Source organism: Triticum aestivum, chromosome 3D, assembly GCF_018294505.1.
Source record: "Triticum aestivum cultivar Chinese Spring chromosome 3D, IWGSC CS RefSeq v2.1, whole genome shotgun sequence".
Classification (NCBI taxonomy): domain Eukaryota; kingdom Viridiplantae; phylum Streptophyta; class Magnoliopsida; order Poales; family Poaceae; genus Triticum; species Triticum aestivum.
The window spans coordinates 274,863,747-274,891,685 of NC_057802.1; the positions used below are offsets into that span (position 1 = coordinate 274,863,747).

General features: G+C 45.6%; 1 protein-coding gene across 5 annotated transcripts; it reads left to right on the forward strand.

Moving 5' to 3' along the window:
* Positions 1 to 15,538: 15,538 nt before the first annotated feature.
* Positions 15,539 to 22,125, forward strand: LOC123078392 (pentatricopeptide repeat-containing protein At1g10910, chloroplastic). Of its 5 annotated transcripts, XM_044500886.1 has the most exons (13): positions 15,540 to 15,860; positions 16,005 to 16,089; positions 16,157 to 16,420; positions 16,535 to 16,837; positions 18,151 to 18,255; positions 18,353 to 18,452; positions 18,706 to 19,025; positions 19,248 to 19,424; positions 19,509 to 19,637; positions 19,871 to 20,260; positions 20,346 to 20,460; positions 21,638 to 21,861; positions 21,972 to 22,125. In XM_044500886.1, exons 1-10 carry the CDS (start codon positions 15,646 to 15,648, stop codon positions 20,093 to 20,095), a joined length of 1,923 nt encoding a protein of 640 aa, XP_044356821.1. In that variant the 5' UTR covers positions 15,540 to 15,645; the 3' UTR covers positions 20,096 to 20,260; positions 20,346 to 20,460; positions 21,638 to 21,861; positions 21,972 to 22,125. The 5 variants fall into 5 exon arrangements, with proteins under 5 accessions (XP_044356824.1, XP_044356823.1, XP_044356821.1 ...); XM_044500889.1 differs by lacking the exons at positions 21,638 to 21,861; positions 21,972 to 22,125 and adding an exon at positions 21,032 to 21,534 and having other exon boundaries at positions 15,539 to 15,860; positions 20,350 to 20,460; XM_044500887.1 differs by lacking the exons at positions 21,638 to 21,861; positions 21,972 to 22,125 and adding an exon at positions 21,032 to 21,534.
* Positions 22,126 to 27,939: the final 5,814 nt, after the last annotated feature.

The following is a 27,939-nucleotide window of genomic DNA, read 5'->3' on the forward strand; positions in this document are numbered from 1 at the left end:
TCTATCACACCATGTTCTTACATGAAACTACTCTTCTTGTGTATCATGCGTCAGTCACATATGATGGGACACCTTTAAGTTGGTAGTGTGATATTGGTTTGCGTCTTGAATATGATTTCTAGCATGTAGTGCTTCTAGTTTGATGAACGTCACTTATGACGAGACAGTTTTAACTTTGAAGAGTGATATTGATTGCACCTTCCATATGATGTCTAACTTGCAGTGCTTCTAATTTTTTGAAGTGCCTTCTGCTTAGTTACCACATCATATGTGTGAATATGTCAAGCCGTCCGTACATATTCCATCCTCGTATCATGACTTTGCCTTTCATCAGAGTAGTGTTCGTCAGTATCATGCATGAATGAGTTCTGAAGAGCGGATTTTATTCCTTTTTCTTGTCGGTTTGACCTCACAATGCAAAATCAATAAAGCGGAAGGAAATTGGTAAGGCATTGGCTGATGGTGGTCCTTCTGAGCAACTGAAACGGAGGGTCTCTACAGATTCTACTCCGCCATCCTCCCAACAAGATTCACAAGACGACGCAAGGCTAGACAGTCAACGTAGCTGTGTAGATGATGAGCACATCTCCCCTACTCCACCATCATGGGTGCTTGCTCTAACTTGGCACTATTATATGTGGTTGCATGTTGCGTATGATGTCTAGCTTGTATTGCTTCTAACTTTGTTGAATTGCATCTGCTTACTTTACACATAATGCATGTGAATATGACACGTGTTCCTGTTTCTAGAACATACTATATCTGATCACTCCATGTTCTTACATCAGACTACTGTTCTTGCATATCCCGCATCAGTCACTTATGATAAGACACCTTTAAGTCGCCACTGTGATATTGGTTGTGTCTTGCATATGATTTCTAGCATGTACTGCTTCTAATTTGTTGAAACGCCAGACAGTTTGAACTTGGCAGAGTGATATTGGTTGCACCTTTCATATGGTGTCTAGCTTGCAGTGCTTCTAATTTGTTGAAATGCCTTCTGCTTAGTTACCACATCATAGGTGGGAATATGTCATGTCGTCCTGTTTTTCGTACATATTCCATCCTCGTATCATGTGTTTGCCTTTCATCCGAGTAGTGTTCGTCAGTATCATGCATGAATGAGTTTTGAAGAGCGAATTTTATTCCTTTTTCTTATCGGTTTGACTTCACAATGCAAAATCAATACAGCTGAAGGAAATTAGTCCGGCAGTGGATGATGGTGGTCCTTCGGAGCAACTCAAACAGAGGGTCTCTACAGATTCTACTCCGCCATCCTACCAACAAGATTAGCAAGACAACACAAGGCTGGACAGTCAACGTAGCTGTGTAGATGATGAGCACATCTCCCCTACTCCACCATCATAGGTGCTTGCTCTAACTTGGCACTATTATATGTGGTTGCATGTTGCGTATGATGTCTAGCTTGTATTGCTTCTAACTTTGTTGAATTGCATCTGCTTACTTTACACATAATGCCTGTGAATATGACACATGTTCCTGTTTCTAGAACATACGTGTAGATGATGAGCACATCTCCCCTACTCCACCATCACAGGTGCTTGCTCTAACTTGGAACTGTTATATGTGGTTGCGTGTTCCATATGATGTCTAGTTTGTATTGCTTCTGATTTTGTTGAATTGCATCTGCGTAGCTTACAACTTATACCTGCAACGATCACTTACCCATAAGACACATTTAACTTGGGAGTGTGATGTAGGTTGCATCTTGCATTGTCTTCTAGCTTGTACTGCTTCTAATTTCTTGAAATGGCACTTACGACGAGACACTTTTTACCTGATAGAGTGATATTGGTTGCATGTTCATATGGTGCCTAGCTTTCATTTCTTCTAATTTTGTTGAAATGCCTTCTGCTTACTGTTTTTCATACATATTCCCTCCTCCTATCGTACGTCTGAATATGCAATGTTGTCTTCTTTTTGTATATATTCCATCCTCCTATCCTGCGCTTGCCTTACATCAAAGTAGTGTTCGTCTGTATCATGCATCAACCAGTTATGCAGAGCTAATTTTATTCATCTTCTTTTGGTTTTGACTTCATAAGGCAATATCAGAAAATAGGAAGGAAAAGAGTAAGTTAGGGGATGTTGGTGGTCCTCCGGACCGACGCAAACAGAGACTCTCTAGATTTGCCACTGCCACTGCTAATGAAGTTGAAGTCCCAAGTCTACATGATGAGTTCATCTCCCGTACTCCACCATCGCAGGTGCTTGCTCTAAGTTGACAGTGTGATAATTGGTTTCATGTTGCATATGTTGTCTAGCCTGTATTTCTTCTATTTTGATTAAATTGCACCTGCTGAGTTTATACGTTATACATGTGCATATGACATGCCTTTCTGTGTCTAGAATACACTGCATCTATCAATCATACCATGTTCTTACATCAAAGTACTGCTGTTGTGTATCCCGCATCAGTCACTCATGATTGGACGCTTTTAACATGGCAGTTTGATAGTGGTTGCATCTTGCATTGATTTCTACGTTGTACTGCTTCTAATTTTTTGGAATGCCACTTATGACAAGACACTTTTAACTAGGCAGAGTGATATTGGTTGCATCTTTCATATGGTGTCTAGCTTGCATTACTTCTATTTTCTTGAAAATCCTTCTGCTTAGTTTACACATCGTAGCTGTCAATATGTCACGCCATCTTGTTTTTTTACATATTCCATCCTCATACGGTTGTCTTACATTAAAGTATTGCTTGTCTGTATCATGCATCAATGAGTTCTGAAGAGCGATTTTATTCTTTTGTGTTGTGGGTATGCCTTGACATGGCAAAGTCAAAAAAGAGCAAGGAAAAGAATATAGTAGGTAATGGTGTTACTCGTTGGGTGAAACGGAAAAGGATCTGCCCTCGAGATTCTGCTGGTACTTATAGTGCAGTAGAAGGTCCAAGTCCACTGGCTAAATCTACAAACACAGTATCACCTGCTCCACCAGCTGCAGCATTCGCTTCAACTGTACCAGCATCTCAATGAGTTACTCGTTAGTTTGCTCCGGAACTGGCCAGTTCCCAAGTTGCATTCACACCTAACACTACTTCCGAAGCATTGCTGACACAACAGGACTTGGCAAGATCAGATGAACCTCATGAGCATCAACACCAAGACGGTACCTGACCGAGTCAAGTTACCGAGTCAAGTTGCAGTTGCATGATCCTTTATATGTACTCTCACAGTTTGATGTGCACTAACACTTTCCATATTCGTTGTTGAACTAGCACCACGGCGCAAGCGGAAACAGACATCAGGGATAATGCTTGACAGATTAACAAAATCTAAAGGAGGAAGAATGGAGATCCATTTTGAGGCAGGTTTAAAAAGGCCACGTGATGCTACAGAGTCAGCCAAGTTAGTATCAGAGGCAGCCATTGCCGTTAGGTGTCATGCACGTATCCTCCCAACGTGGATCCAGTACAGGAATGAGAAAGACAATACCCAGTTTAACACCTTCCTTGACCATTTATCCGTAAGTAATGTTATTCATCGCAATTTGTAATATTGTCTTGCTCTGTGCCATACTTTCTAGCTTCCTCCTAATAAGACTCACATTCTTTTTTCAACAGATGAGGTTCAAGTTGGATCCGAAAGATGATGCAACTAAACAAGCATGCACTCATGTTTTTCAGTCTGCTCTGCGAAAATATCGGTACCTCCTTAGAAAATCTCACTTTGAAGGCAAGGCTAACAATGAAATCGCCCAAACATCTCAAGTGGAATATATTACAGATGAAGACTGGACAGCCCTTGTTAAACACTGGTCTGATCCAAAGTATCAGGTAGGGTATATGTATTTGATCAGACCACATATTGAACTTGTATTTATGTATGTGCCTTACAAGTGTATCTTCTTCTAGGCTAATTGTTTGAAGATCAAAGACCAACCGTTTTAAAGTGAAATTCCAACAGACAACAGGATCTCGTAGCTATATTGCACACTGCGAGGCTCTTGTAAATAGCTGCTAGTTCCTTCTTTTTTCTGTGCCATATTATCGTATCTATATTGACTTGTTCCAAATACAGAGGAAAACCCATGCGGACCAAAAAGAACCTGAACCGAATGCAGTGCAAATCTTCAAGGATTGCCACACCAGCAAGATGAAGGGCATGAGCACACCAGTTCAGGCCGCTGTTGTAAGTCCTTACTCCTCCTGCCTTTGAACTGATTGGTACTGTGATGTGTTCATTTAACTGCTTGGTTTGCAGCCAATGTCAGTTACTCTGTTCACTTTTATACACAGTTGTCTTAACGTATCATTTCACCTTACATGGTTTAAAAGAGATGAAGGATATTCTTTTGGTCTTGATCTGTAATCTAGTTGTGATGTTCACGTGCGCACACAATGATAGAGTAGCCTGTTTGTTTTATATCTGTTTGCCCATGATATGAATGATGTCATACTATGTTCATCCTACTTTAAACCATGTCTCTTTATCCTTATATGTCAACGAATGTGAGGAAATAGACAATACAGTAGGCATGCTACATGGACATATGTTCCGAAAGTGATTTTATTATGTAGTTGGCACTACAATACATGCTAATGTATTACAGTAGTTCACCAAAATAAGTTATGTATAAACGTGAAACCTACTTTGTTTGTTTTTGTCTCATTAGTAACTTATCTGGTACACTAATCTACAAGTTCAAACTTTCAGCAAGCTATGGAACAAATGATTGAACAGCCACAACCACCTGAAGGTGACGAGGCTACCACAGGCACAATGTCACCTCTTGCTGCAGTGCGTCAGTATCTCTCCACTAACAGTGCAAAAAGCACCTTCCTGCGTAATTCTGGGTTGGTTGTCAAGGTAACCTCGTCCAAATCGCCTACTGAACAAAATCTTCCGGCTAGACAGAGTGATATATCTGTGCTCCAGACACAAGTCCAATCCCTAATGGACGTTGTGTCGGAAACAAAAATAGTGGTTGACAAATGTCGTGAAGATATGAATGGTTTTGAAACCAGACTATCAGACATTTGCTTCGTTGTTCAAGAGCAATGGCGGAAAAAAGGGGAAGATCGTGCTGCTCCATCAGATTCTACAGCCTGAAACATAAGCACTCAGGTCAAATGATCTGTGCTTCTATACATCTGATGGTGCTTTTATCTGCAAGGATTGTAAACTTTATGCCAACAGGCCTTTTGTTGTATGGTTGGAATTTATTTTGTTGTGATACAACATTTATGATGCTGCCAAAGGCTGCAGTAATTACGACGCTATTTTTGTATAGTGTAGGTTTATTTTAGTAATGTATTCGGCCGAAAGCTTCATAGGAGCCCAACATGCCAACATTCGTCGGGCCCATTCCAATCGGGCTAAAAATGATTCTGGGCCAAAATTTGCATGTAGCCCACTAAAAATATCTGGGCCTAAATCAGCATAAGCTTTCATATTTTCCAGGTAGGCATGTGCCCATAGTGGGCCTTTAACAGGCCTAAATATAATTTGGGCCCTCAGTAATAGTAGGCCATTTACATGTGTAAATATCTCGAGCCCATAAAAAACATGGGCCTTTAATAGGCTGAAAGGTAGATTGGGCCCTGATTGTGCCAAATAACCCACTTGTCTCAGTAGGCCGAAATGGTGGCCCATTTACAATGCGGATCGTCCACGGGCCGAAATTCAGACGGGCCGTAAGTGCGCCGACCTACTACACGGGCCTTTAACAGGCCGAAAATTCAATCGGGCTTGATTAGTGTCATTTTTATATGGGCCGTTAGTAGGCCTGATGTGGCGTTGCGCCACATATGGCCCATGGATTTCGTCCGGCATTAACAGGCCGAAAGTCACAACAGGCTGAAAGTGGCCCAAATCTATAGCGGGCCTCTAACAGGCCGAATGTCAGACATGGCCGAATATGACCCATATCCTTCACGGTCGTCTATGGGCCAAAAGTTTCAATGGCCTATAAATGGGCCCAAATGAAGCAGGACCTTTAACAGGCCGGAAACACACCGGGCCATAATTTGGCCCAAATTCTTAGCAGACTGTTAACGGGCCAGAAGTGACCATGGGCCGCGATGATGACAAGTTTAGGACGGGCCGTTAACGGGCCGATTTGACACTAGCCGTACGGGCCTTAACTGAGAATGTTGGGCCTTTAGCTGGGCCGGCCCATTATGGTCTGCAAAATCTTGTGGGCCTTTAGCTGGGCTGGCCCATTATGGCCCGCTAAATCTTGTGGGCCATTTGTTGGCCCGGCCCATTATAGCCCCTAAATTTTGTGGGCCATTTGTTGGGCCGGCCCATTATGGCCCGCTAAATTTTGTCGGCCTTTAGTTGGGCCAGCCCATTTAATCCTTATGGGCCACTTTTGGGCCGGTCCACGTGTCAACGTATTATAGGCGCATCTCGCCCATTGGATGAGTGACACATGTCCCAACGATGAGCAAACACGTGTTTCCTCCGGCCAATGAGTATTTTTTTTGTAGTGTACTTGACGAAAAATCGTTGTGGTTTTGATGCATAGGTAAGAACGGTTCTTGCTCAGCCCGTAGCAGCCACGTAAAACTTGCAACAACAAAGTAGGGGACGTCTAACTTGTTTTTGCAGGGCATGTTGTGATGTGATATGGTCAAGACATGATGCTAAATTTTATTGTATGAGATGATCATGTTTTGTAACAGAGTTATCGGCAACTGGCAAGAGCCATATGGTTGCGCTTTATTGTATGAAATGCAATCGCCATGTAATTGCTTTACTTTATCACTAAGCGGTAGCGATAGTCATAGAAGCAATAGTTGGCGAGACGACAACGATGCTTCGATGGAGATCAAGGTTTCAAGCCGGTGACGATGGTGATCATGACGGTGCTTTGGAGATGGAGATCAAAGGCACAAGATGATGATGGCCATATCATATTACTTATATTGATTGCATGTGATGTTTATCCTTTATGCATCTTATTTTGCTTAGTTCGGCGGTAGCATTATAAGATGATCTCTCACTAAATTTGAAGGTACAAGTGTTCTCCCTGAGTATGCACCGTTGCGAAAGTTCGTCGTGCCGAGACACCACGTGATGATCGGGTGTGATAAGCTCTACGTTCACATACAACGGGTGCAAGCCAGTTTTGCACACGCAGAATACTCGGGTTAAACTTGACGAGCCTAGCATATGCAGATATGGCCTCGGAACACTGAGACCGAAAGGTCGAGCGTGAATCATATAGTAGATATGATCAACATAGTTATGTTCACCATTGAAAACTACTCCATCTCACATGATGATCGGACATGATTTAGTTGATTTGGATCACATGATCACTTAGATGATTAGAGGGATGTCTATCTAAGTGGGAGTTCTTAAGTAATTTGATTAATTGAACTTTAATTTATCATGAACTTAGTACCTGATAGTATTTTGCATGTCTATGTTGTTGTAGATAGATGGCTCGTGCTGTTGTTCCGTTGAATTTTAATGTGTTCCTAGAGAAAGCTAAGTTGAAATATGATGGTAGCAACTACACGGAATGGGTCTGTAACTTGAGGATTATCCTCATTGCTGCATAGAAGAATTACGTCCTGGAAGCACCACTAGGTGCCAAACCTGCTGCAGGAGCAACACCAGATGTTATGAACATCTGGCAAAGCAAAGCTGATGACTACTTGATAGTTCAGTGTGCCATGCTTTATGGCTTAGAACCGGGACTTCAACGATGTTTTGAACGTCATGGAGCATATGAGATGTTCCAGGAGTTGAAGTTAATATTTCAAGCAAATGCCCGGATTGAGAGATATGAAGTCTCCAATAAGTTCTATAGCTGCAAGATGGAGGAGAATAGTTATGTCAGTGAACATATACTCAAAATGTCAGGGTATAATAATCACTTGATTCAACTGGGAGTTAATCTTCCTGATGATAGTGTCATTGACAGAATTCTTCAATCACTGCCACCAAGCTACAAGAGCTTCGTGATGAACTATAACATGCAAGGGATGGATAAGACAATTCCCGAGCTCTTCGCAATGCTAAAGGCTGCGGAGGTAGAAATCAAGAAAGAGCATCAAGTGTTGATGGTCAACAAGACCACCAGTTTCAAGAAAAAGGGTAAAGGGAAGAAGGGGAACTTCAAGAAGAACGGCAAGCAAGTTGCTGCTCAAGTGAAGAAGCCCAAGTCTCGACCTAAGCCTGAGACTGAGTGCTTCTACTGAAAAGGGACTGGTCACTGGAAGCGGAACAACCCCAAGTATTTGCGGATACGAAGGATGGCAAGGTGAACAAAGGTATATGTGATATACATGTTATTGATGTGTACCTTACTAATGCTCACAGTAGTGCCTGGGTATTTGATACTTGTTCTGTTGCTAATATTTGCAACTCAAAACAGGGACTACGGATTAAGCGAAGATTGGCAAAGGACGAGGTGATGATGCGCGTGGGAAATGGTTCCAAAGTCGATGTGATCGCAGTCGGCACGCTACCTCTACATCTACCTTCGGGATTAGTTTTAGACCTGAATAATTATTATTTGGTGCCAGCGTTAAGCATGAACATTATATCTGGATCTTGTTTGACGCGAGACGGTTATTCATTTAAATCAGAGAATAATGGTTGTTCTATTTATATGAGTAATATCTTTTATGGTCATGCACCCTTGAAGAGTGGTCTATTTTTATTGAATCTCGATAGTAGTGACACACATATTCATAATATTGAAGCCAAAAGATGCAGAGTTGATAATGATAGTGCAACTTATTTGTGGCACTGCCGTTTAGGTCATATTGGTGTAAAGCACGTGAAGAAACTCCATTTTGATGGACTTTTGGAATCACTTGATTATGAATCACTTGGTACTTGCAAACCATGCCTCATGGGCAAGATGACTAAAACGCCGTTCTCCGGAACAATGGAGCAAGCAATAGATTTGTTGGAAATCATACATGCTGATGTATGTGATCCGATGAATATGGAGGCTCGCGGCGGGTATCGTTATTTTCTCACCTTCACAGATGATTTGAGAAGATATGGGTATATCTACTTGATGAAGCATAAGTCTGAAACATTTGAAAGGTTCAAAGAATTTCAGAGTGAAGTGGAAAATCATCGTAACAAGAAAATAAAGTTTCTACGATCTGATCGTGGAGGAGAATATTTGAGTTACGAGTTTGGTCTTCATTTGAAACAATGCGGAATAGTTTCGCAACTCACGCCACCCGGAACACCACAGTAATGGTGTGTCCGAACGTCCTAACCGCACTTTATTAGATATGGTGCGATCTATGATGTCTCTTACTGATTTACCGCTATCGTTTTGGGGTTATGTCTCTTATGAACTGTGGTTTGGCAAGAAACAAAGTTGTCGTTTCTTAAAGTTTGGGGCTGTGATGCTTATGTGAAAAAGCTTCAACCTGATAAGCTCAAACCCAAATCGGAGAAATGTGTCTTCATATGATACCCAAAGGAGAATGTTGGGTACACCTTCTATCACAGAATGGATCCTTTCTAGAGAAGGAGTTTCTCTCGAAAGAAGTGAGTGGGAGGAAAGTAGAACTTGATGAGGTAACTGTACCTGCTCCCTTATTGGAAAGTAGTTCATGACAGAAATCTGTTCCTGTGACTCCTACACCAATTAGTGAGGAAGCTAATGATGATGATCATGTAACTTCAGATCAAGTTACTACCGAACCTCGTAGGTCAACCAGAGTAAGATCCGCACCAGAGTGGTACGGTAATCCAGTTCTGGAGGTCATGTTACTTGACCATGACGAACCTACGAACTATGAGGAAGTGATGATGAGCCCAGATTCCGCAAAATGGCTTGAGGCCATGAAATCTGAGATGGGATCCATGTATGAGAACAAAGTGTGGACTTTGGTTGACTTGCCCGATGATCGGCAAGCCATCGAGAATAAATGGATCTTCAAGAAGAAGACTGACGCTGACGGTAATGTTACTGTCTACAAAGCTCGACTTGTTGCGAAAGGTTTTCGACAAGTTCAAGGAGTTGACTACGATGAGACTTTCTCACCCGTACTGATGCTTAAGTCCGTCCGAATCATATTAGCAATTGCTGCATTTTATGATTATGAAATTTGGCAAATGGATGTAAAGACTGCATTCCTGAATGGATTTTTGGAAGAAGAGTTATATATGATGCAACCTGAAGGTTTTATCAATCCAAAGGATGCTAACAAAGTGTGCAAACTCCAGCAATCCATTTATGGACTGGTGCAAGCATCTCGGAGTTGGAATAAACGTTTTGATAGTGTGATCAAAGCATATGGTTTTATACAGACTTTTGGAGAAGCCTGTATTTACAAGAAAGTGAGTGGGAGCTCTATAGCATTTCTAATATTATATGTGGATGACATATTGTTCATTGGAAATGATATAGAATTTCTGGATAGCATAAAAGGATGCTTGAATAAGAGTTTTTCAACGAAAGACCTCGGTGAAGTTGCTTATATATTGGGCATTAAGATCTATAGAGATAGATCAAGACGCTTAATTGGACTTTCACAGAGCACATACCTTGACAAAGTTTTGAAGAAGTTCAAAATGGATCAAGCAAAGAAAGGGTTCTTGCCTGTGTTACAAGGTGTGAAGTTGAGTCAGACTCAATGCCCGACCATTGCAGAAGATAGAGAGAAAATGAAAGTCATTCCCTATGCTTCGGCCATAGGTTCTATCATGTATGCAATGCTATGTACCAGACCTGATGTGTGCCTTGCTATTAGTTTAGCAGGGAGGTACCAAAGTAATCCAGGAGTGGATCACTGGACAGCAGTCAAGAACATCCTGAAATACCTGAAAAGGACTAAGGATATGTTTCTCGTTTATGGAGGTGACAAAGAGCTCGTCGTAAATGGTTACGTCGATGCAAGCTTTGACACTGATCCGGATGACTCTAAGTCACAGACCGGATACGTATTTATATTGAATGGTGGAGCTGTAAGTTGGTGCAGTTCTAAACAAAGCGTCATGGCGGGATCTACGTGTGAAGCGGAGTACATAGCTGCTTCAGAAGCAGCAAATGAAGGAGTCTGGATAAAGGAGTTCATATCCGATCTAGGTGTCATACCTAGTGCATCGGGTCCAATGAAAATCTTTTGTGACAATACTGGTGCAATTGCCTTGGCAAAGGAATCCAGATTTCACAAGAGAACCAAGCACATCAAGAGACGCTTCAATTCCATCCGCGATCAAGTCAAAGAGGGAGACATAGAGATTTGCAAGATACATACGGATCTGAATGTTGCAGACCCGTTGACTAAGCCTCTCTCACGAGCAAAACATGATCAGCACCAAGACTCCATGGGTGTTTGAATCATTGCTGTGTAATCTAGATTATTGACTCTAGTGCAAGCGGGAGACTGAAGGAAATATGCCCTAGAGGCAATAATAAAGTTGTTATTTATATTTCCTTACATCATGATAAATGTTTATTATTCATGCTAGAATTGTATTAACCGGAAACTTAGTACATGTGTGAATACATAGACACACAGAGTGTCACTAGTATGCCTCTACTTGACTACCTCATTGAATCAAAGATGGTTAAGTTTCCTAGCCATAGACATGAGTTGTCATTTGATTAACGGGATCACATCATTAGAGAATGATGTGATTAACTTGACCCATTCCATTAGCTTAGCACTTGATCATTTAGTATATTGCTATTGCTTTCTTCATGACTTATACATGTTCCTATGACTATGAGATTATGCAACTCCCGATTACCGGAGGAACACTTTGTGTGCTACCAAACATCACAACGTAACTGGGTGATTATAAAGGTGCTCTATAGGTGTCTCTGATGGTACTTGTTGAGTTGCCATAGATCGAGATTAGGATTTGTCACTCCGATTATCGGAGAGGTATCTTTGGGCCCTCTCGGTAATGCACATCACTATAAGCCTTGCAGGCAATGTGACTAATGAGTTAGTTGCGGGATGATGCATTACGGAAAGAGTAAAGAGACTTGCCAGTAACGAGATTGAACTAGGTATTGAGATACCGACGATCGAATCTCGGGCAAGTAACATACCGATGACAAAGGGAACAACGTATGTTGTTATGCGATTTGACCGATAAAGATCTTCGTAGAATATGTGGGATCCAATATGAACATCCAGGTTCCGCTATTGGTTATTGACCGGAGACGTGTCTCGGTCATGTCTACATAGTTCTCGAACCCGTAGGGTCCGCACGCTTAACGTTCGGTGACGATTGGTATTATGAGTTTATGTGTTTTGATGTACCGAAGGTAGTTCGGAGTCCCGGGTGTGATCACAGACATAACGAGGAGTCTCGAAATGGTCGAGACATAAAGATTGATATATTGGATGACTATATTCGGACACCAGATGACTTTCGGGGGTCACCAGATAATTATCGAAGTGCCGAGGGGTTATCGGAACCCCCGGGGGAACTAATGGGCCAACATGGGCCTTGTGAGAGAGAGAGAGGAGGGGCCTTAGGGCTGGCCGCCCCCCCTTGAGGAGTCCGAATTGGACAAGGAGGGGGGTGGAGCCCCCTCTTTCCCTCCCTCTCTCCCTCTCCTTCCTTTCCCCTTCCCCCCTCCTAGTAGGACTAGGAAAGGGGAGTCCTACTCCTACTAGGAGGAGGACTCCTCCCCTCCTTGGCGCGCCCAAGGGCCGGCCGGCCTCCCCCTTGCTCCTTTATATACGGGGGCAGGGGGTACCCTAGAACACAACAACAGACATTGTCTTAGCCGTGTGCGGTGCCCCCCTCCACCATAATCCACCTCAGTCATATCGTTGCAGTGCTTAGGCGAAGCCCTGTGCCGGTAGCTTCGTCATCACCTCATCATGCCGTCATGCTGACGAAGCTCTCCCTCGACACTCAGCTGGATCAAGAGTTTGTGGGACATCACCGAGCTGAACGTGTGCAGATCGCGGAGGTGTCGTACTTTCGGTACGAGGATCGGTCGGATCGTGAAGACGTACGACTACATCAACCGCATTGTCATAACGCTTCCGCTTTCGGTCTACGAGGGTACGTGGACAACACTCTCCCCTCTCGTTGCTATGAATCACCATGATAGATCTTGCGTGTGCGTAGGAATTTTTTTGAAATTACTACGTTCCCCAACATCCAGGTTCCAGCAGATTTGGTCTCACTCATTTCCATTGAGTGTGATGTTGGCCTCTCGAATTCTTCGGTGCATATGCAGGAACTCCGGCAGCTGATTGACATCACCATGCGCGAGATCACTAATCCAAGTGGTATTGCACATCGCTTCATAAATTGTCCTATTTTTCGGCCGGGAGTGCTTGAGCAGTCTTGGATAGCCCTGAGCAAGGATTCCCGGTCCCAACCAGGCAGATTTCCAGAAAATCCGCCGTCTTGCCATCGCCGACTGTCACAGTTGTTGCTGCGGCGAAGAGGGCTCTGTCGTCTTCATCACATGGCGGTGGTGTGCCTACCCATGGCCTGTCCGGGTCCTTCCATTCAATCCATAGCCATCGGAGCCTGAGGGCTCGGCTGAAGCTCTGCAGGTCGAGAATTTCGAGCCCCCCTCTCCGTTGGTGCACACACCATAGGCCAATTAACCTGGCAGCTGCCACCGGTTATCTTTTCATCTTGCTTCCAAAGGAATCTTCTTCTACATTTGTCAATCTCCTTGAGCAGTTTCTTCGGCACCTGCAAAACTGAGAGCGCAAAAGTGGGCATTGCACTAAGCATGCTTCTGACCAGCACTCTTCTGCTGTCTATTGGGAGTAGCCGGCCTTTCCATCCAGCTAGTCTAGCCTTGATCCTATCTACTAGAAACTGTAGATGCACTATCCTAAGCCGTGTTGTCGTCACTGGTAGGCCTAAATACTTGATGGGGAAAGGGGCGATGGATCCACCGAAACTACAAAGGACCTCAGAGGGATCAATGTTTTCACATCTGATCGGTGTTGCCGTTGACTTTGCCGGGTTGACATGTAGGCCCGTGGTGTTTTCGAACTCTCTGAGGATTTCCATGATGGTGTCTATTTCATGCCGCACCGGGTTTGCAAAGATGACCGCGTCGTCCGCGTAGAGGCTGACTCTAAGTTTGATCTCACAGCCCGGCAACGACGCGATCAGGTCTTGCTCTGCCGCCGCCTTTAGCGCTCTATGAAGTGGGTCAATTGCCAGGATAAATAGGAACGGCGAGAGAGGGTTGCCTTGTCGTAGCCCCTTGCGGTGGTCTATCTTTGGCCCCAAAATGCCGTTGAGAAGGAAGGTCGACGATGAGGTGGAGAGGAGGAGTGCAATCCAGTCTCGCCATCGCGCGCTGAAACCTAAGTGTTGAAGCAGCTCTAGTAGGTATTCCCATGAAACATTGTCGAATGCCTTTGAGATATCTAGCTTTAGAAGCAGCGCTGGAGTTTTCTTTGCATGAAGGGATTTGACGCAGTTTTGCACATAGAGGAAGCCGTCGTGGATGCATTTGGTTCGTAGGAACGCCGTCTACGCCAGGGATATCAATATTTGGATCACTGTTGCTAGCCGAAGGGAGAGCACTTTGGAGAACAATTTTGCTATGGAGTGTATAAGATTGATGTGCATATAGTCTGTGATTGCAGCTACGCCATTTTTCTTTGGAAGCAGGACTACAATAGCCGTGTTGAGCATCTGAAAACAAGCCCCCGACGAGATGTAGAACTGATGGAAGGCTGCCATGATGTCGTCTTTAAGTGTTTGCCAGCAGGACCTAAAGAAGACGCCGGAGAAGCCATCCGGTCCTGGAGATTTTTCCGCTGGCGATTGCTTGATTGCTTGCCACACTTCATCCTCGGTGAAAGGGTTGTCGAGCCCGCCTCCTTGCACCCTGGGCATGTCGATGGAGTTCCAATCTACTGTGGTGGCCCGGCCATGTACAGATCCTAAGGATCGGTGGAAATGGTTGTGGATTATCTCCTCTTTGTCAGCATGCGCCATGGCAACTCCAGCCGGTCCTTGTAGCGAGTGGATGAAGTTTTTCCTTCGTCTGGAGTTGATCTTGGCCTGGAAGAAGGCCGTGTGGGCGTCGCCCGCTCGCAGCCAAGTTATTCTAGACACGTAGCGCTTCCGTGCTTTTTCTACCGCCGCTAGACCTAGGATACGAAGTTTCAGAAGCTTCCGTAGGTGGAATTCTCTCTCGGAGAGGGTCCGGTGTTCTTGCACGATATCCAGACGGAGAACAATCATCGTGGCAAGCTGCAGTTGCAGTTTTGCATCACTGAACAATGATCTGCTCCAGATTCTTAAATCTCTAGCGACCCGTGCGCTTTGATGTTCAAACGAGTGAAAGCATATGTTGTGGGGTGGGTCGTTATCTACAGTCTCGTCAAAACGTGGAAACCTTGGCCAGAAGGATTCAAAACGGAATCGTGGCGGTTGGCCAGGGGCTGCTGCTGCCGGTAGAAGCAGCGGGCAGTGATCAATAAGTCGATTTCTGAGATAGCGTTTTTTTTTTAAGGTGTAGTTTTTTTTTTAAGGTGTAGTAGCCAGGGCTGCGGAGATGGCATCGTTCAGAGTTGTATTCCACTGAAACTCCTGGGCCGAAAGTGTTCACGCCAGGAATGGAGCCCATGGAGAAATTTAGACGATATTGTTGTGGACGAACACATCCCCACCCTCCCGTTCTCCGGCGAACGAGACGACACTCTGCTCGGCTCGCTCGGACTCAGGCGAGATGGAAGCCGCGTCCTTGCCGCTCGCCACCTCCCGCTTCCTCTCCCCGCCAGCGGCTGCGGCGTCCTGCTCCCGCACGAGGAGCCTCCCTTTCGTCCGCGCCGCCAATCAGGCACTGGAAGCACGTAAAGTCCCCAAAGCCCAGCGGCCGTCCCCCCGGCGCAACGCCGTCGCTGAGGTCAAGGCCGCCCCCGACCCCGTCGCCGCCCTAACCAGGTACACATACCGGCAGCATTCGTTTCCTGTCCTTGTAGTGATTCCTCACAGCCCACAGTAAGCTCAGCTGCTGTAGCCTTTGGATTATCCCACTTGCGTACTGCTAACCAGAGTTGAATCTAAACCCTGCGAACTCTGCTACAGGCTCGAGGATGTGTTGCAGACACAGGACTGCAACATAATCTTGCGCCACTATGGAGAAATCAGGCGATGGGATGTGCTTTCTAAGGTAGTTATCGGCGACCGTGAATTATGCCAGTGTCAGTAGACACGAGTCATTCTCAACTTTGTTTCAGGTCTTCGGGTGGATGCAGGAGCATGACATGCTCAACATTGCGTCTTACAGCAGCTATTTCAAGTACCTGGGGTTGAGCCGTAATGCTGCGAAAGCTCTGCAAGTGTACGGTTCCATTCAGGACCAGTCGACCAGAGTCACTGTTTCTATTTGTAATTCTCTTCTCGGGTGCTTGGTGAAGAACGGGAGGTCCGACAGCACCTTCAAGCTTTATGATGAGATGATACGAGGAGGTCTATCACCTGATCTCTTCACCTACAGTACTGTATGGGACATTGAACCCCCATCTTTCCATACTAGCATTTGTTTTAGGCTTCACACAACCTCTTTTCGCTTGGATGAATAGCTTTTGCATTCTTTTTTCCTATCCACCCTCCAGCTGCTGTCAGGGTGCATGAAGTTGAAGCACGGCTACGCTAAGGCAATGGAGTTGATCAATGAGCTCAACTCACACGGTCTTCAGATGGATAGTGTAATATATGGTACCCTCTTGGCAATATGTGCATCTCATAACTACTGCGAGGAAGCTGAGGCATACTTCAAGAAATTGAAGGATGAAGGCCATAGTCCTAATCTGTTTCACTACAGTTCCCTGTTGAATGCGTATTCAGTAAATTCTTATTATGAAAAAGCTGAGCTGTTGATGAAAGATTTGAGGTCTTCTGGTTTAACACCAAATAAGGTCTATTTTCTTTGCTTGTCCCTTATTAAATCGTTTTATGATCTATGCTTTCTGATCTGCTGAAGTCTGTGGTCCTGTCAGTCTCATTTCTAAGCTTGCCGTGTTGAGTCTGTTTTTCAATAGACATGACGCATCCCTATGACAAGTTGGACGATTGGTTTGCGTTGATATTGAGAAATTCTAGGTGACACTTGGGGGTGTAGCTTTCAGAGGTCATGTTCATGGTGCTTTAAACTTCTATGCAACTTGGGTTTTCGACTGCATCATTTATGTTTCTTTGTTAAGGTATCTTGTGCAACTATATTATAACTTACAACTTCCATCATGTAGCATATCAGTGAATAGTGTTTCTCCATCGGCGTGATAACAAATACATAACTGACACTACATTTGCGATGCCTATTCTTGAATTACTTGGGCATACTCTGTCTAGGTGCTGAAATGTTCTGTTGCTGCTTTCCATATGATCTGTTGAATAGGGTTTCTAGTTTGATGGCTTCGGTTAAAAGTGAGGGCACTAGTGCTCATGTATCTTCTATAATATAGCCTCTCTACGACCAATCCCATCCACAAAATGCTGTTATTTTGTACGTCGACACAGTCTGCAAAATGTAACTGTGACCACTAATTTATATTCATAAAACCCAATGGATTATGATACTACGGAAGTACTGAGGCAAGACCACACATGTCATTCCAAGTATCCAATGTCAATGCTTAAAAGGATATTGTTAGTCAAATATTTGAAGTTTGACTCAAGGCCCCGTTCGCAATGGAGTTTTTCCAGAGGAACATAGGAAAAGTGTAGAAACAGCCAATCCATAGGAGTTGATCTAGTGGTATTTACTTCAAAGGAATTTACCCAGATGAACACTGTAGCAGACCAGAGGAACCCTATTGGATTCCTCTGATTTTACGGGAACTAAAACATCGGGTCCAACATCATTTTTGCACGGAAGCCGGAGGCAAAGAGAGATAATGATACCATGTGATATAACTTGTTTGCCGTGGGCTTGGTCCAAGAAATAGGCATGTGCAGCCTGTGTTCCTGTAATGATAGCATCACTTATCTGCTACAGTATTGTCATTGTAGTAGCATTCCTGATTTTATATTCCTATGTTCCAAACACGTTAAATTATGTCCAAAATAACAGATTTTTGTGAACTGGAGGGAGTACCTACTATCTAATTCTCTGTTGAATGCTGTACTCATGCAATTGAACTTCTATACATTTCGAAATTATCTTTGGATGTTCAAGAAAATGGTGCTGCTACGGATGTCAATCTAACTTCTCATTAAATTTCCTTTGCAGGTTATACTGATCACTTTGTTGAAGGTATATTCTAAAGGTGGTCTGTTTGAGAAGGCTAAGGAGTTGCTAACTGAATTGGAAGCCTCAGGCTTTGCACAGGATGAGGTAAAACATGTGGTCTCACACACAACACTGCTCATATCTAAGTTTGTATGGTCCTATAAATTGACCGTAATTATGCTTTATTGCATGCTGTGTACAGATGGCATATTGCATATTGATTGATGCACTTGCCAAAGGAGGAAAGATATGGGAAGCAACAATGGTGTTTAATGAAATGAAAGGAAAAGGTGTCAAGTCTGGTACGATATCTAACCAGAAATCCCACTGAAGTACCTCTATCAGTTTCTCGTTCTAAATGCAACGATGCAGTTCCTGGATCCTGATTAGTAAACTGTGTTGGTCAGTTTTAAGCATTTGATTTTCTTTTGTCTGCCTCTTATAACTTATTCATTTGATTGCATGACTCTGACTCTCTGTATCTCTTAGTGGGGTGCTATTACTATTTGAGTCTTCTTGATCTTGTCTGATGACCTTATCCTCTGGTTTCTGCAGATGGCTATGCATTTAGTATCATGATTTCAGCATTGCATCGAGGTGGTTATCGTGAAGAAGCAAAAAAGCTTGCAAAAGAATTTGAGGATCAGAATGCCACATATGATCTTGTTATGCTTAACACATCACTTCGTGCTTACTGCAATACATATGATACGGAAAGTGTAATGAGAATGCTGAAGAAAATGGATGAGTTGAATATATCACCTGATGATATCACATTTAATACCTTAATAAGGTACTTCTGCAAGGCAAAGGTCTATCACCTAGCATACAAGACGATTGTAGATATGCATACGAAAGGCCATCAACTGAACGAGGTATTTTGGTTCTTGTATCTTGGAACAAGTCTCTAAAACGTCTTATATTTATGTACAGAGGGAGTATATCTTTACTAAGCTACATTCTGGATAAAGCCAATTGTTAAATTCTTGGTAAATTCGGTTTATTGGAATTATGACATGCTTGCAGAACAGAGTGTGGGGCATCACATATTTGTTGCGATTCTGTTAGTAACTAAAATTTCTATAAACCTTGTCCAGGAGCTTTGTTCTGAGATAATGGTGCAGCTAGGAGAAGCAGGTTTTCCTTCTGAAGCGTTTTCTGTGTATAATATGATGAGATATAGTAAGAGAACAGTTTGTAAATCTCTTCATGAGAAGGTTTTAGGCATCTTAGTTCCAGCAGGACTTCTGAAGGATGCCTATATAGTTATTAAGGTATTATGCTTTTGGCATTTACTACCTGTATCTCTATTGTTTATTTTGCGTGTATTCACTAACAAAAAAATGCTGAGTTAACAGGACAATGGAGAGTCGATATCTCCACGCTCTTTGGAGAAATTTGCTACACAATTCATGATCTCTGGCAACATAAATTTGATTAACGATGTTATGAAATCCCTAAACCATTCAGGATGGCGTATAAGCCAGGTGACTGTTTTGTACTTGGTACTTTCTAAGTATAGTTTGGAGTTGAACCCTGGATGGCTGGAAACTGAAAACTGGTAAAATCTTAGACCTGGCTAGGACAAGGGGGATGCTCCAAAATCAGATGATAGAAGTTAACTAAAATTTCAATGTTGCAACTTTGTATATACATACACTTGATATTCTTAAATCTGACATATATCTTCCAATGGTGAATGTGATCGTTCCACATGCAGGAAACCTTTGGTAGAGCAATTCAGCGATACATCCAGAAGCCCGATAAGAAGCAACTATTGTTATGCCTCTTGGACTGGATGACTGGTCAAGGCTATTCTGTGGACTCATCATCAAGGAACTTGCTTTTGAAAAATGCACAACTCTTTGGCCAAAAACAACTGATAGCAGAAATCCTTTCAAAGCAGCAAGCAGCTTCAAGGATAACAAATAAGCTCATTGATTAACACAAAATTTAATCAAATCGAAGTTGTCCAGATTCATCATATAATGTTCTGGAGATAGTTTTTTGATGATCGACGATACCAAATTCACAAGGGTCTGTCAGGTTACAAGTTATCATCCTCATGTTTCCAGGCTACAAGCAAAACTTTGTTGAGTTTCAGATTATGGTATGCGGTGTATGTCTGCATATAGTTTAAATTTATCTATTATATCTATGTGCAATGTCTGAGCTTGACTTCACGTCTATTTTAGCCAGGCTATTCAATTCAGCGAGGTCACTCACTAGAACTGCAACTGGGATTGAGGATGACAACCGGGCTTGCAGTGATGTTAATATTGGATCTTGGGATGGCTAAGAGGAACGGAAGTAAGTTAATAGTTACATTTCTTGACAGCTTCATCTGTGCAAGTTGCTCAAATTTGGTGGTTGTGCGATTGGCATTATGTTCTTGCTGGAAACAAGTGCCTAGTTCTGGAAAGCTGAACTGAAGATTTTTAATCTTTTGCGGTGTTGCTGTACATGCTTTTCTGTAAAAGCATAGTGAAACATGGAAAGGGCAGAGTTTTCCGAGGCAGTAAATGTAAGACGTGTTAGGTAGGACAGTTCTGAAGAAGACTTGTGGAGTTCGCAACTTCTTTTGTTGCATCTGGCTTGAGAAATCATGGCAACTAATTACTTAGAGGAAGTCGCAATATATTTTTATCTATTATAATTAAAAACTAAACATGTGTCGCAACATGTGGTACCATGCATCAGCAAAATTACTTGTTTTTCTTAGGGGATAGCAGGTTGCTTTGGATGTTTTGACTCTATGAAATGGATGCATAATGGGGAAAATCTGCCCTGTTGTACTGACCAGATACTGCCAGTGTTCAGATTTTTATTTAGTCTGGATTTAGCTAATGGATTTTATATTCCTTTAAAATGGTAAATACAGATAGAGAAAGTGATTTCGGTCTCGAAATCGTAAAGGAAAGTAAGTTGGAGATTTCATAATTTTGCTGGAAAAACAAGAGGATAGGGTGTTCTTTTCTTTTGCTACGCTCCAAGAAGCCAGCTTACTTTGTTGTGGATTCTGGCAACAGGAGGTGAAATGAAACTGTGCCTATTCACTAGATTCCGTTTCTTAGAGGGTTCCTTCAGTAGATTCTAATCTTGTATTAAGACTTGTTTTTTATGGAGGTTCAAACTTCTTCGTCGTCTGTTTTGGCAAAGCTTAATTCTGGCCGGTGGATGATTTGGATGTCAGGAGATGCGTCCACATTTTGTCTGAGTGCAGTGTTTTGGCACTCGGCTCCATGGAGCTGTTTTTTCTTTTTGAAACATAAAAAAAAATCAATGACTAAAACAAACTGATTTTTTTCCACATTGACATATGGATGTATACTACATGTGTGTAAAATTTCATGTGAAAATACATTTGATTCGCGAGCTACACAACAAGTGAAAATCGTTGATTTGCACTGTTCACTGTTTCAAACTCATCAATTTGTTTTTGATGTAAATCGCCCGTCAACGTATGATACTGTGGATTATTTTTCAGAATTTTCTAAGCATTGAAACATGAAGCCCATGGAGGCCTAGCACCACAAGGCATTTCTGCCAATTTTGTCAACTTTCAAGGTTGAGACGGACTATATTTTATTATTCACACGTCCCTTTCACTGAGATATTATATTCACGGTTAGCTGGATGGAGGGTTCTCTATGATTGAACTACTGACCGTAAATTAACAGGATCTATTAATACAAAAAATGCCATATCAATGTGAGTCCACATACATTCTAGCATTTTATTTGTTTTATCTGGTTTAAGAAAGAAAGTTGTCGCTTACCCTGGCTTTGAACTTTGAGACATGTATTTGTTTGTTCTGTCAGATAGTACATTGTGATCACCAACCGGTGGCTCTCTGCTTCCCTGCAAATAGCACCATAAAATCAAGTTCATCGAACCCAGACTGGTTTTCGGTGCAGAAAAAGCGGATATATTTATTTGGGAAGTTAGTTTAATAAATTTCAAGGATTATGACAAGATTATTGTGCACCTCAATTTGTTCCACCTTTTCATTTACATTTGTTCAAATCTTAGGATGGTGATAAGCAAACAGTATCGTATCTTGTACTCCCCCGTCTCAAAATAAATGTCTCAACTATAGTACAAGTTTGTACTAAAGTTAATACAAAGTTGAGACACTTAGAGCATCTCCAGCCGTTCGGCCCCCTAGAGGCTTGAAATAGCGCCGTCGCCCCCGGCGATAATTTCGGCGTGGGGGCGGTAGGTTTTCCAGCCGCCGTCCCAAGGTTGCCCCAGACGCCGTTTTTTAAAACCATGCTCGGCCAAATTCGGCCAAACACAACACAAAATTGGGCGAAATTTAGAGGTTCCATTAATTTTTGTACATATCTAAAACATAATTTGAAAAACAAAACAACTACTACTACGTCGCGCTGCCCGCTGCGCCGCCTACACGCCGAAGAGCTTGCCGAAGGCGCTGTAGTCACCGCCGTCGTCGTCGTCCTCCTCCTTCACGCCGCCGTTGTCCTTGCTACACCCCTGCCCTGGGTCACCCTGGCGGACGGGTTTGGTTGGCGGCGGTGCCTCGTCGTCGCTATTCTCGAGGACGATGGCGCCGCCCACGTCGCTGTCCTCGAGGACGATGACGCCGCCCACGTCGCAGTCGCGGCGCCAAGCGGCAATCTCCTCGAAGGAGCGGCGCTGCATCTCCAGTCGGACGTAGTCCTCCCGCGCCCACTTGAGGGCGGCCTCGTCGGTGTCGGCCATGTCCTCGTGCTCCTTCTTCACGCCGACGAGCCCCGGCTCCGTCTTCGGCTTGACGAGGCAGGAGTAGGGAGCAGAGGGCCCCCGGCCGCCCTCGTTGATGACGAGGGTGCCGCTGTGGGTGCGCCGCCCGAGCGGCGTCTCCACGGGCTCGGGCTTGACGCTGGCGAGCGCCGGTGAACCGGAGGAGCGGGAGGAGGAAGAGGACCCGCCCGCCATGCGCCTCGGCAGCCAAGGGCTGCCGCTCCGGCGGGTGACCGGGGCCGGGTGTGACGCCCGGATAATTAAGCTACAGTAATTACATGCTAATGATGCCACGTCACCTCGGTTATTGTTGTTAATCTCACGATGATTCAAATCCTGTTCGAATTCGAATTTAAAATAAAGTTAAACAATAAAGTTTTCAAACATTAAAAAAAATGTTCGAGATGTTGCAAATATTCACCAACTATTTGTCATGTAGAAACCAACATTATTTAAGTTGTTAAAATGCCCCTAGGAATTAAACAGTGGAACAACAACCATTTAATGGACCTTTTCTTTTTCAAAAAATTACTTAAACTATTCCAAGTGCCTTGAAACTTTTTGTGCAACACCAAAATATTCTAAATAATTTATGTGACAAGTTTCATATATATCAAAATTGATTTGGTGGACCAGTTAAATATAAAACAGTAGCTAGAGCATAATACATGCAACATATAAGGAAAAGGGCCAAGTGCATACTGTGCACTTGAGCCCGCTGGCTACAGTACCGGCCCAGCCCACCAGGAGGTCATCCTCAACCCCCTGTTCATCCTTGTCACCGCGGAGGCAGCGCGCCCGTTCGAACCGCCGATGTGCACGCGTCGTGCATCCACCGCTCCCCGACGACCTACAAGGCCGAGCCCCTGACCCCGCGGACGAACCCTAGCCTCTCCTCCCTCTCTCCCTCGCGTCGTTTTTGTCTCATGCACACATGGCCGAACCACCGCTGCCAAGCTTGCCGTCGATCCCGTGGCCACCGTCCGTCCCCCATCGCACCACCATGTCCAGGAGCAACACCATCGTCACCTTCATCGCCTACATCCACGGATTGGAGTCGGGTCATCAAGGATCGAGCGCATCGACCTCTTCTTCCGCATCACCGACCACTGCTTCTCGGCGTCGATCCGCGCTGCTCCGACCACCCCCGGCCTCGCCGTCTGCTCCCCCAGCTCCGCGGTGAGCGTCTCCACCGATTCCCCCGCTTTCCAAGTTGTTTAGTCACCGTAGCCGCCGTCCCCGAGCTCCCGAGTACGCATGCGTATGTGCGTGTGTGTTGAGCTGTGATGTGTTGTGCGGCTCCGAAGCCGCCGCTGCTACTTAGCCTACCGCTACTACTGCTCTGTTGCCCCTTGCCGCGTCCCCTACTGCCCCCGACGCTGCCGCTACAACTGCTTGTTGAGGACTCCGGCCTCCTCTCCCCCTACCCCGCAGCCGCACCCGACCCCTGCTAGCCGCGCTCCGCTTCCCGCGCTCGCCATTAGCGTTTGCCCGCTCCGGCCATCGCTCCCTGTGCCCCGCGGTCGCCGCGCCACCTCTTCCCCGTGCCCGTGCGCCGCTGCCGCCATTGCTCCTTCCGGCTCGCTGCTGCCTGCTGCTTTCCCCCCGTCGCCGCTCGATGGAGGCCGTCGCCCGCGCGCGCTATGCCCGCTGCTACCCGCCTGACGTCGCCGCCCGCTGCTAGCGCCGGCAACCACGCCCCAACCACCCCTCCCCGTCAGCTTTGCCTCCCGCCCCCCGCTCGCGGCTGCGCCGGCCAGCCGGCCTCGCCGCGCCCTGGCCTCGGCCAGTGGCTGCGTGCGGGCTGTGGCCGCCGGCCACTACCGCTGGGCCCGGTCCAATAATTTGGGGGCTAATCCCCATTAACTTAACCCCCACCCCCACCTAATTAGTCTTTGGTCCAATGACATGTGGACCCTGCTGCCTAAAAAAATTAAAATCATCCAATAAAAGCAAAGAGAATGGCACGCGGGACCCACTGCACTATTCACCCTTTGACTAGTTAGATGTTGACTGGGTCAACTCAGTCAACATGCCCCACATGTCAGCCTATGTAGACAATGTTGTGTACACTTCACTATGTGCACATAGCATTTGTCTATTAATTTTGAATTAATAATAATTCCAGAATTTTGGAATATCTATTAAAACTTTGAAAATTAATATAAAATAATCCATAACTCGGATGAAAATACTTTGTACGTGAAAGTTGCTCAGAACGACGAGACAAATCCGTATACGCAGTCCGTTCGTCCACCACACGTCCCTAGCATAGCGAACATGCAACAATCCCCCTCCGTTGCATTTGTCCGAAAATGTCAAACACCGGGGATACTTTCCCGGATGTTTCCCCCCTTCGCCGGTATCACCTAATACCGCGTTAGGTCACCTCTAGTACCGCGTATTGCCATGTTACGCTTTGTGATGCTTTGATTGCTCTGTTATTTATTGTGTTCCCCTCCGTTACTTCTTTCCGGTAGACCCCGAGACTACCGGCGACCCCCGATCGACTACGGTGTTGACGACCCCTCCTTCTTGCCAGAGCAACCAGGCAAGCCCCCCCCCTTGATCACCAGATATCGCCTATTCCTTCTCTATAGTGCTTGCATTAGAGTAGTGTAGCATGTTACTGCTTTCGGTTAATCCTATTCTGCTGCATAGCCTGTCATTGTTGCTACAGTTGTTACCCTTACCTGCAATCCTAAATGCTTAGTATAGGATGCTATATTCCATCAGTGGCCCTACACTCTTGTCCGTCTGCCATGCTATACTACTGGGCCGTGATCACTTCGGGAGGTGATCACGGGCATATGCTATATACTTTATACTGTTACATTACTTATGATACTGTTCGGAGATGGGGGCTGAAGGGGCAGGTGGCTCCGTCCCGTTAGAGGTGGGCCTGGGTTCCCGACGGCCCCCGACTGTTACTTTGTGGCGGAGCGACAGGCAGGTTGAGACCACCTAGGAGAGAGGTGGGCCTGGCCCTGGTCGGCGTTCGCGGATACTTCAATTAACACGCTTAACGAGATCTTGGTATTTGATCTGAGTCTGGCCACTGGCCTATACACACTAACCAACTACGCGGGAACAGTTATGGGCACTCGACGTCGTGGTATTAGTTGAAGCCTTCTTGACGTCAGCGACTGAGCGGCGCGCGCCGGGTTGGACCGCGTAACGCAACTTCCTTTGTAATAGAGGTTGCTAGGTCTGCTCTCCGGCCGCCCACGCAACGTGCAGGTGTGCAATGGGCGATGGGCCCAGACCCCTGCGCGCATAGGATTTAGACCGGCGTGCTGACCTCTCTGTTGTGCTTAGGTGGGGCTGCGACGTGTTGATCTTCCGAGGCTGGGCATGACCCAGGAAAGTGTGTCCGGCCAAAGGGGATCGAGCGTGTTGGGTAATGTGGTGCACCCCTGCAGGGAAGTTTATCTATTCGAACAGCCGTGATCCTCGGTAACAGGACGACCCGGAGTTGTACCTTGACCTTATGACAACTAGAACCGGATATTTAATAAAACACACCCTTCCAAGTGCCAGATATAACCCGGTGATCGCTCTCACGCAGGGCAACGAGGAGAGGATCGCCGGGTAGGATTATGCTATGCGATGCTACTTGGTGAACTTACCATCTACTCTCTTCTACATGCTGCAAGATGGAGGCTGCCAAAAGCGTAGTCTTCGACAGGACTAGCTATCCCCCTCTTATTCTGGCATTCTGCAGTTCAGTCCACCGATATTGCCCCTTTACACAGATACCCCTGCCTATGTAGTGTAGATCATTGCTTGCGAGTACTTTGGATGAGTACTCACGGTTGCTTTTCTCCCTCTTTTTCCCCTTTCCATTCTACCTGGTTGTCGCAACCAGATGCTGGAGCCCAGGAGCCAGACGCCACTGTCGACGACGACTCCTACTACATCGGAGGTGCCTACTACTACGTGCAGGCCGCTGATGACAGCCAGGAGTAGTTTAGGAGGATCCCAGGCAGGAGGCCTGCGCCTTTTTCGATCTGTATGCCAGTTTGTGCTAGCCTTCTTAAGGAAACTTGTTTAACTTATGTCTGTACTCAGATATTGTTGCTTCCGCTGACCCGTCTATGATCGAGCACTTGTATTCGAGCCCTCGAGGCCCCTGGCTTGTATTATGATACTTGTATGACTTATTTATGTTTTTAGAGTTGTGTTGTGATATCTTCCCGTGAGTCCCTGATCTTGATCATACACGTTTGCGTGCATGATTAGTGTACGATTGAATCGGGGGCGTCACACCGGGGCCGCCGGGTACTCGAGCGGTGGCTCCTTGCCGCCCTCGAGGTGCTCAAGGACGGCGTGGGGCGTGTGCCAGGGGGCACCCCACCACAGGCAGCGGCCATCGGTGTTGTGGCGCCCCCTCACCGGCGCGTTGTTAGTGGAGGCGAGCTGCTTCTCGTGACGGCGTTGGATATACACTGCCCAGTACGTGTGGTTGCTGGCGGCGTACTCCGGGAGGCCCTGCACCTCCTCCGGCAGGGAGGCCTGAACACGCGCGATCTCGGCGTGGAAGCGGTCGGCTGCGGGGGGACACCTTCGGCGTTGAGCCTCCACCTCCCCGGCACGCGCATGTCAGGCGGCGCCGGCTAGTTCGCCTCGTGCAGGAGGTAGGCCTCCCACTCGTGCAGGTGGCGGCGGCCGAAGCCGTTGGCCGCTGCTCCGTCGTCGGGGAATCGCTCTCCCATCGGCTGTTGTAGACGCGGTCGCTGGAGACGGGGAGAGAGAGAGACGAGAAGGGGGCGTCGGCGGCGAGAGAGAGACTGTTGGCGAAGGAGAATGCGAGCACCGGCGAGGGAGGGGGCGGCTTTTATAGTCGGCGAGCGGGCGGCAGACATGTGTACGCGTGGCGGGAGGGGGCGGGGCGCGCGTAGCCGCGCCATCACTGCGCCGCCCGTGAGGAATCAATGGAAGGCTACCGCCTGTCAGCCTTCGCCAGCCTTGGCATTGATTCCCCGCGGGAAACCGAGACGATGAGGACGACGAACGCGCGCGAGTCGTTGACTCGGCGGGCCC